General features: G+C 50.5%; 1 protein-coding gene across 1 annotated transcript in view; it reads right to left on the bottom strand.

Moving 5' to 3' along the window:
* Positions 1-977: 977 nt before the first annotated feature.
* The window catches only part of KCNK10 (potassium two pore domain channel subfamily K member 10), a 109,430-nt gene continuing 100,772 nt past the window's right edge, over positions 978-9,635 (bottom strand). Inside the window, exons 5-7 of the mRNA XM_079768928.1 lie at positions 8,065-8,251; positions 3,716-3,858; positions 978-1,763 (exon numbers count right to left, since the gene is read on the bottom strand). Coding sequence (XP_079625054.1) covers positions 1,143-1,763; positions 3,716-3,858; positions 8,065-8,251 — 951 coding nt within the window. The 3' untranslated portion in view covers positions 978-1,142. The remainder of the gene's footprint in view (positions 1,764-3,715; positions 3,859-8,064; positions 8,252-9,635) is intronic.

Genomic DNA, 9,635 nt, shown 5'->3' with positions numbered 1-9,635 from the left:
GGTTGGCTGAGGGATTAGTTTTCCTCCTGTTTGGAGACAGCAAGATTGGCTCTTGTAACTATGTCTACCCTAAGACACCCAAAGGGACAGAAAGCCCTGAGATGGAATGATGCCATGGTCCCCCTTGGTGTGTCTCAGACATGCAGGATGTCTATTTTTATAAAAACTTAGGATCAGCTAGACAGAACAGCAAGCTGCTGGCATCATGCAAGGCAATAGTTTTGGTACTTTCTCCCTCCTCTTATCAAAACAGGTTCACAACCGAAGTTCTACTAGAAAAGTGAACGTGAACATTTCAAAACCAGTTTATTTCACCATTGCACCCACTGAGGAAAATGCATGATTCTTTGCCTGTAACCACACAGCGGTTGAGGTTGAAGTTTCACCAAGGCCTGCAAGTCCGATTGGACTACCTACCCCCTGTGAGAAAGACCAAGTTCGGGAGGCTTCGGGCCTTGGTTGAGGTGATATCCACAGTGTGATGTTTGTGATTATTTTTTCTTCTTTTGTGATGAGGAAAGCAACTGCACCTTTTAATACGTGTGCTCTGATCCGCTTCCAACAGATTGTGGGGGCTCTCGGGCCCCGCGCACACTCACTGGAGCTGAGAAGGGCTAGGGATGCGCTGCGTGGCTTGGATCAGAATTCAAGCTCAGAGCAACATGCCCAAATGTCAACTCAAACCCTCCTTACCGGTCCCAGGTCACCCCCAATCCGGTCCCCTTCTGGGTGTGCATATATCACAGACGGGAGGCTCAGGAAGTGAGACTCCGTGTAAAAGACACCCCTGCTTCTCTCAGAAGGCTGGTCTAAGGGAATAGCTGCCCTTGTCTCTGTGCCCTCCAGGGCGGCGCTGGCCCAGGGGTACAGCACCACCGGCCACTCGGCCTTGACCCCTTGGTGGCCGTGACCTCCAACGCTTGCAAACACTCCCCGGGTGTCCTGCGGTTGCTCATCAGAAGCGAAGTCCTGGTTCTTTGATCCCTTTTGGCAGAGCAAACTTTCTCAGTTCTTTATGGCACAGTGAAATATATTCTCCAATGCTATGTAATTTTGGACTAAGGAGAAGTCTGTTTAAGGCACGTGTCTCGGGGTGAATAGAAAAACACACAACGCTTCCTCCAGCCCGGCGTCCCGGGCCTTTAGCTCCTGTCTTCAAGCAGCGCGTTGTTCTCGTGTTCCCTGTCTTTGGTGTCCGCGGGGACCATGCCGTTCTCCACCCCGGCGGGCGGCTGCGCGCAGTGGGTCAGCATGGCCGTGCTGGAGTGATCCGAGTTGCACATCTTCTCCGTCTCCTCCTCTCTCTTCTCCTCGTCCAGCGAGTAGTTGCGGAAGGTCTTGTAGATCTTCTGAACGTCCTCGGGCAAGGCCTTCTTGGTTTCCTTGTTTTTCCTCTTGGTGAGCTTGGCGCTGGACCCGAACTTGTTGATGATGTTGTCCTCGGAGGCCCCCTGGCCGTGCTTGTGCAGCGGCTCGGGCCCCCGGAGGCGCAGGTTGTTGGGCCGGTTGTTGATGCTCTCCTGGGAGGAGGCCTTGGCGCGGCCGGCGTCCAGCGCCGCGAACACGGAGCGCTTCTCGGGGGAGAGCATGTCCAGCGAGTGCGCGCGCTGGTCCAGGCCCAGGCGCCGGCGCTCCATGCTGCGCAGCGTGGCCGCGCGCTGCAGCTTGTCGTGGATCTCCACGCTCAGCCGCCGCCGCGTCTCCCGGAACTCCGCCGTCACGTTGGCCTTCCACTCGGCCGCGTGGGCCTTGATCTCCCCGACCTGGCGGGACACAGAAGGGCAACAGCACGCTGAGAGATGGCGCTCTGCCCTGCGCCCCCCCCCAGCGCCCACCGCCCTTGGGTGTCTCCACGGGAAGGCCCGGAGGGGGCGCAGCAAACGCCCAGGGCCAGGGGTGGATGCTGCCTCGGCCCTGGTCTCTCTGGCCTAAGGACCATCTCTAAGGGGCTCCTGGCTGATGTGGCTCAGGGAGGGGCCTGTGCTGGGGAGCAAGGGAGGCTTGGGATTTGGAGGTGGGCTTGGGGAGAGGCGGGCGGCATTGTGGGGGAGAGCGCAGTGTGCTGAGTTGGACAGGCGTGCGGGGTTCCAGTGATGTGCCCACCGCCTTTTCACAGGATGGTCTCATTCCTCGGACGTTACTGGGGGAGTCACCTCTAGCTGATGGTTTTTAGTGTTCAGTCAGAGAAAGACGTGCACCTAGCTCAGACCTGGGCACAGAGCAGATTGATGTTCAGATGGTCCTTTGCCCTTCGCCGTCCCTCTGGCGCCTCTCTGGGGAGGGTGACTAGCCTGTCCCGAGTCACCTGGGACTGTCCTGGTTTTTAAAAGGGAGAGTCTTGTATCCTAGGTCCCCGCCCAGGACCGGGCAGGCTGGGACTGTGGTCGCCCTGCATCTGGGCCATGCTGTGGCCATGCGCCCTCAGGCTCAGCCTGGTGTAAGAAGCCCCTCCAGGGCACCGGGAAACCACATTTCCCCGGCGGCGAGGGAGCAGGAAGGGGGCGAGCTCAGAGTCAAGTTCTGCATGGAGCTCATTATCAGATCTCTGGGCTCTTACTCAGCACGACAAAGAGCACAAGTCCCATGTTTTTCTAGACAGACGAGGAACTCAGATTTCAGCATTGAGGAAACTCAGTATTTACATGGTACTTGCTCTTTGGTTACAGCTGATTTTTAGCAGGTCGGCTAGCTACCTGGGGGGTCAGACTGGACGGAGACTGCACTGCTAGGGTTTCTGTAGGCCAGGAGAACGGCATCGTGCCCAGGAGTGAGAGGGCAAGCTTCTCCACTCAGCAACCTTCTCCTGGACTCTTACATGCAGAATGGCTGTACCTGGGAAGTACACAGCTTCCTTCAAGAAGTTGCCCCTCATTTATCTATCTATCTATCTATCTATCTATCTATCTATCTATCTATCTATCTATCTACTTATTTTAATCTCCTTTCCTTTCCTTACTTCTTCCCTTCTCCTTCCCTTGTCTCCTCCTCTCTTATTTCTTTTCCTCTCTTCCTAGGAGAACTGTATGGACTTTTTTTTTAAACTCACAAAGAATCTACTTTTCCTTCCTAGACTTTCCCTTTCTCACCTTTGTGTAGGCTTTCACGCACGTTTAGCTGCGGGAGTAAAGGCTGCGTGCTCTGGGATATACTTCTTTCTACAGATGGGGCCACCAGGAGGGGGCACAGGTGAAAGGGGCCCCTTGGGTTCGCTTCCCCGGGGCTGGCCACTGCTCAGCGATTTCAGTCTCACTCGGAATCAAGGAAGATTCATGATGTTCAAGTGCATTTCCATTCAGGCCCTGTGACCTGAAGGACAGGCGGGCTTTCTGAAGCTTTTGATGATTTTTCTAAGCTTCCCCAGACATTTGCTGATAGGGGGCAATTGTACACCTCCTTCGACCACAGTCTACCTCTGCTGACTATTTTTATATTTTCCCTTTCATTCCATTTTTAAAACGAAGTTGCTGTTTACTATTCTTTGCAGGATCTGTGGGCTGGTGACTGAGTCACCAGATTTTCTCACCTGCCAAGAAAGGATCTGCAAAGAATTGCTATTCAATTTCACTTGGCTTTTAGGTAATGATTCCAAACAAGGAAGCCTTGGGAACCCTCCATTTAGTAAGAAACACTCCAGCCCATAGAATGGAGAGAGGAAACCCTTGACACGAGCTCATCTGATCTTAGGAACATTCGTAGAATCTGGAAGGGGTCCTACCTCTTCTTTTGTCTTTTTGGACAGAACCCGTAGCCAATCTCCGATCATACTGAGGACCGCGGCAAAGTAGGCAAGGCCAACAAGGATCCAAAACCACACGAGGGGCTTATACCACTCCCGGTAATTGATGCCAGCATTTCCCCCTGAAAACAACGAAACGTTACTGTAAGCAGGATCTAGCAGGTGGTCTTTGCAGAGCAAACATATTCTGGTCCATGTAGCGGAGGTGCCAGCCCATCACCATCTGATACTAAGACGTTAGGCCTGCTACTGTATAGGAGATGTGATGGGGGTTGGAAGACAAGGAAAAGATGTTCCCGTTCCTGAAGGAGCCTGACTTGTGGCTGAACTCCCTGTGATTCTTGACCACTAACTGTAGTACCCACAGCAAAAATATGCCCGTGGCCAACTTGATCCACCTCTTCTCTCCCTGAGCTTGACAGTGAATGACTAGAGCGAGAGGACAACAGATCAGGCCCAGTTGTCAATTGTTTTTCTTAAACTTCTTCAAATGTAATACAAATAAAAACACACCATGAAATCATCCCTCATGGTTTGGAAGTCATGACACTGTTTCCTTCTTAAGCGCACATGCATTTACCAAGAGCTAAGTGCAAGTTTAGACTTTATGGCCTTCCTGACACTTTGATCCAAGCCATCGTGATTTAATGCTGAGGGCTGGTGTTTACATGATGCTAATCCAAAGGGTCAATTAAACTGAGTAATTAGAACCACCACGGCCACGCTAGAACTAAATGGGACCTTTAAGGCCAGCTAGTCAAATCCCTTTGTTATAAATAGAGATTACAGGAAAAATCCATCAACCCAAATTGGCCAGTTGCCTGATTGCATTGAATGGCTGTTGCGTTGAACCGACCAGTCATTTGTTCCAAATAATAAGCCTATTTATTCTAGCCCTCCTGCAGGCACTGCCGAAGGTAACCGAGCAAAACAGGTTCCAAGTCAGGCCCCCTCTCTGAAAGAAGTGGGGATGTTCCATGAGATAATTGATGTCAGCCTCGTTCTCACTCTGTGAGCTGTGTTACCCAATGAACCAGGCAGGTGGTGATTCCTAAGACAACCGACATTAGCAATGTGTCAGTAATTATGCTATTACATGATGAATAATAACTAGTCTTTCCCACTGGGTCATGGTCGTAACCTCATCTAGACCGCTAAATCCATACGGAACTCTTACAGTATCAGTTGTACTTCCCAAAGGCAGTGGGCCAGGCGCTGTGGCCTGTGGTTCTTCTCAATCCAACCGAACACACTTAAAACTTTGTCCATCCAGCCAGGGTGGCTCAGTGGTTTGGTGTCAGTGCACAACCCAGGAAATCATGGTTCGATTCCTGGTCAGAGCACATGTCCGGGTTGTGGGCTCAGTCTCCAGTAGGGGGCATGCAGGAGGCAGCTGATTGATGATTCTCATCATTGATGTTTCTATCTCCCTCTCTCTCTCCCTTCCTCTCTCTGAAATCAATAAAAATATATTAAAATTTTTTTCCAATGGTGGATTATTTTCAATATTATTTTGTACTGGTTTTCGGTGTATAGCTTAGTGGTCAGACAATCATATACTTTACTCTGTTCCCTTCAATATTTCTAATACCCAACTGATACCCATACATAGTTATTGTCATATTATTGACTGTATCCCCTATGCTGTACTTTACATCTCGGAGACTATTTTGTAACCACCAATTTGTTCTTCTTAACACCTTCACCTCTTTCTCCCAGTCCCCTAACCCTCCTCCCCTCTGGCACCCCACTTTTCAATGCAGCCCATGAGATCTCAACAGCTACTGCCATTTATTAAAATTAGAATTCCAAACATTGCTAAAGGGCTCCATGGCCAGACCCCCTCTGTTTGGTTTAGCTGTCTTTATTGTTACCCTTTATGTAACCCCCCCCCCCTCCTCCCCCACCTGCAGCTTTCTCTAGGATGCTACTGGAGTTCATGCAACATTAAGTGGTTTTTGAGCTTTCTCCTTGGGGCTATTATCTGAGAGCAAATATTTACCTTAGCCAGTCACCATCATCCAACAGGATTGTCACTAGGGTGTGCTATGGAGCAACACATTAATCATCCTTCTCCCTCTTTTTCCGAGGCTTGTCCAGAGTTTGGAGCTTCCCCTGTGCTCCCAGTCAGAGCTGTGAAATGCTATAATGCTCTCTTTCCTAAAGTGAGTCAGCTACCCAGTAAACCAGCACGAAACCTGTGTGGCGATCGGTGCTCCAGTTATATTTTTAATAGAGTTGATATCTTGTTAAGTCACAGCAACCATCAACTCCTGTTAGTACACCTTTTTAAACAACCGGGCATCCTTCCCTGTCACTCTGAGAGCATTGTCAAAAAGGTTGTGATAAGCTTCCAGTCCTTTAAGGCGTGCATTCTTCGCACCAGTCTATGTAAGCCTGGGAACTGGAGAAGGGCCTGGCCTAATTGCAGCCAGCTCTGTGCTTAGAAGAGATCCCTATCTGTGAAGACCTCAGGACGTAGGAAATACGGCTCTGTACTCAGCGGTAAGTAAGGGAATTGAAACAGGACCTTGTCTGTGACTATGGAGGTCACGCCCTTCCTAGGTAAGTAAAGATAAGGTCAAGTGCTGGTCTATGCTAAGTGCTCACAGTCCATGGTGCCTAACACAAATAAACACAAGTCATAAAGTTTTAAAACTCATGTTCCCAGGGCTCTGCTATTTGTGCCCCTAGATGAGCAGATGGACAGATTGAACTGAACAATATTAGAGCAGGGGTCCTCTAGCAGGCAGCCCGGGATTAGCACAGTGCTCTGAGGCAAACTATGCTTGGGGGGGGGGGGGGGGAGGGGGAACGTAAAGATGTTTGTGAAATGGTTCTAAACGCCAGCTGCCATGACAGCCTTAATTGGAACCTCAGGTGAGTTTTCCCACAGACCAGCTCCGGAGGATGCTAAGGAATTAATTGGACAGCCATTCCTCATTCTTTTCTCTGCTTCTCTGTGGTTCTTCTCCAGAGCGTCAGGCCCCTCCCTAGTCAGGTGGCCCCAGGGGACTTGTCCCCCAAGGTGAGGAACTGCACAAGTGGCTGAGCACTGTGCATAAGGAAAGACTGATGGGCTCCCAGGCTTTTATACACAATGTTCAATCACTTCAGCTTTGCCATTCTTAGCCCCTAGTCAATAGAAAGGAAGACACATTGAAACTGCTATTTCTACAGCGGGGACATCAATCTTAGCCTGGCCGGTTGCAGTAGCTACAAGGTCACTGTGCTGGTTATCTGTATCACAGAACTGGCCTGTTGAGGAGCCTTCACAACCCCCTCCCCAGACTCTCCTGTTTCCCAGATTCCCAGGGACCAGGTCCCTGTCGTCATGGGCACCATACGCCATGGAGAGGCCAAGGCACAGCCCGGATCAAATGCCAAATGAAGGACAGTCGGCCTGGGAGTGCTCCCCTGAGCTGGCCAGGCTGTTGCTTATCCGGGGACTGGTCAAGGCCACATAGACCACCCACCATTTTGAACTTACAATGGAGGTGTTCACTCAAAGCGCTCACTTCTTGGGGTAAAAAAGGACCGGTCAATGGTCTGGGTCCCTGGAACTATCCCATTAGGAGGGAGTAGGGTGGCCTCCTCCTTCTGTTCCTGCCTTCCTACCACACTCTGGGAAAGTGGTAGGTACTTGTAAGAGGCCGGATCCCACCTCATTTTCAGCTCTCTCTGTCCCTAGAGGAAAGTGATGGTGGTTTTCTTTTGCTTCCATAAACCTAGCCCATGGGCATTTATGTTCACACTGAAGGCTATTGCTTCTGTACACATTCATGCAGAATCTGTTACACTATGTTCCCTCAGGGGGCAGCTCTCAGCTCTCGGTTGTCAACTGAGTCCTAAGCCTTGTGGGCACATCCCGGACAACTTTTGCAGGGACAACGGCCCTCACCTCTGGTGTCTTAGGAAGCTTAAGCTGCAGATCATTGCAGGCTAGGCTCTGTGCTAATCTCTTCAGGGTCTCACATTTGCTGCTTGCTAATATAGCCTTTATCGATTGATCCAAGGAGCCTTAGTACAAGTCAGAAGCCCAAAATTCAATGAGAAATTCATTTCACTCATGCATAATTCATATGACGATAAGGGCGCTATGCATCCTGGGAGGAAGAGGCTGCCTTCCCTCTCACGTTGGAAGCCTGATGCTGCTTAGATCACAGAGGACCACAGCCTTGAAAGAGCCGGTGCACAGCAGCGGGGACACTGGGCCTTTGTCGTTTGCTTCTCTCTCAAGTCCTTTTCTCATGGAGTTGAAAAGCACTGCCAACAATATCTCCACCACCCACGGGGGCCCTGGTGACTGGGACGCCCAGGGTGCTCACCTGCCACATAGTCGCCAAAGCCCACCGTGGTGAGAGTGACCACCACAAAGTAAATGGACTCCAGGGCCGTCCACCCCTCGATGTATTTGAAAACGACGGCAGGGATCGTCACAAACACAATGCAGCCAGCCAGGATGAACAGGATGGTGGAGATGACACGGATCTTGGTCTGACTCACTTGCTTTTTCTAGGAACAGCAAAGGAGAAAGACAAGTCAGTTTCATCGCCCTGGAACCGGGAGACAGAGAAACAGAAGAAAATGTATTCTGTCAGAGGCTTTTTGAAAATTGAATTTTATTGGGGGTGACATTGGTTAATAAAATTATAAAGGTTTCAGGTGTTCAATTCTAAAATACATCATCTGTATATTGTATTGTGTGTTCACCATCCCAAGTCAAGTCTCCTTCCATCACCCTTTACTGCCCCCCCCTTTACCCTCTCCTCCTACTTCCCCCTCCCTCCGCCCTTCCCCTGTAATAATCACCATACTGTTGTCTGTGTCTATGAGTTGTTTTTTTCTTAATCCTTTCACCTTTTTCACCCTGACCCACAACCCGCTCCCCTCTGACAGCTGTCAGTCTGTTCTCTATGAGTCTGTTTCTGTTTTGTTAGTCAATCTTACCCTTTGCGACAGCATGGATGGACCTGGAGAGCATTATGCTAAGTGAAATAAGCCAGTCAGAGAAGGACAAGTACCATATGATTTCACTCGTGTGTGGAATCTAATGGGCAAAATTGCCGGTGGCTTTTAACCTCTCTTTGGCCAGGGGCAGCTGTGAGAGAGTCTGATGAAAGCCGTGGACCTTCTCCTACAAAAATGCACATGCAGGTGTTTTCAGGTGTTCTGGGTGCTTCCAGACCCCAGGAAGCCGGTTCATGGACTGGACCAAGGAACCCTGCTTGGCTCAGACCTCGGCTGTCCTCTGCGTGGCTCATGAGTGCAGCCAGACTGTGATCTCCCCTCCTCACGGGTGGGAAATGTAAGGAACTCCCAAGAGGGGCTTGCTGCCAGTTTTCATGGAGGCCGGGTTTGGGACTCTCCACAGTGCTGGTGATGAGTCTCTCCCTGGTTTCCCTTGCATCAAAGGGATTCTGCTGCTAATCCCCCACCCCCTCCAAAAAACAACAACAACCAAAACACAACACCAAAAATACTGACCTGAAACAGGCCAGAATGATTGGCTGAAGAGAAAAAACACAGCCATCCCCATCCACATTTGTGACAGACCCTAGGCAAGTCTCTGTGTGTGCCCTCACCCTCCTTCCCCTGCTGAGGTCGGACAGTTACACTTTTCCTTTAAATACACGTGTCTGAGCCGGTGCTGTGGTCATCGTGTTTGCTGCTGTATCACCCACAAGGGTCGGGACAGGAGTTGAAGTCAGGATGGCAGGGTCACTGTTTAAAATGGGTAGTAGGCACGTCAGCTCACATCAGCTTTTGAAAGCGTCAATAGTGAAGAGGTCAAAGTGCATTTGGAAGGGCAAGGACGCTGATGGAGGCCAGAGGTGGGTTAGAGGCATCAGTGGTGTTCCCCTTGAATGCACTCCAACAACCTTGGCATTGCCTCCAA

Source organism: Cnephaeus nilssonii (genome assembly GCF_951640355.1).
Source record: "Cnephaeus nilssonii genome assembly, chromosome: 4".
In the NCBI taxonomy this organism is placed as follows: domain Eukaryota; kingdom Metazoa; phylum Chordata; class Mammalia; order Chiroptera; family Vespertilionidae; genus Cnephaeus; species Cnephaeus nilssonii.
This window is presented reverse-complemented; position numbering and strand designations above follow the sequence as displayed.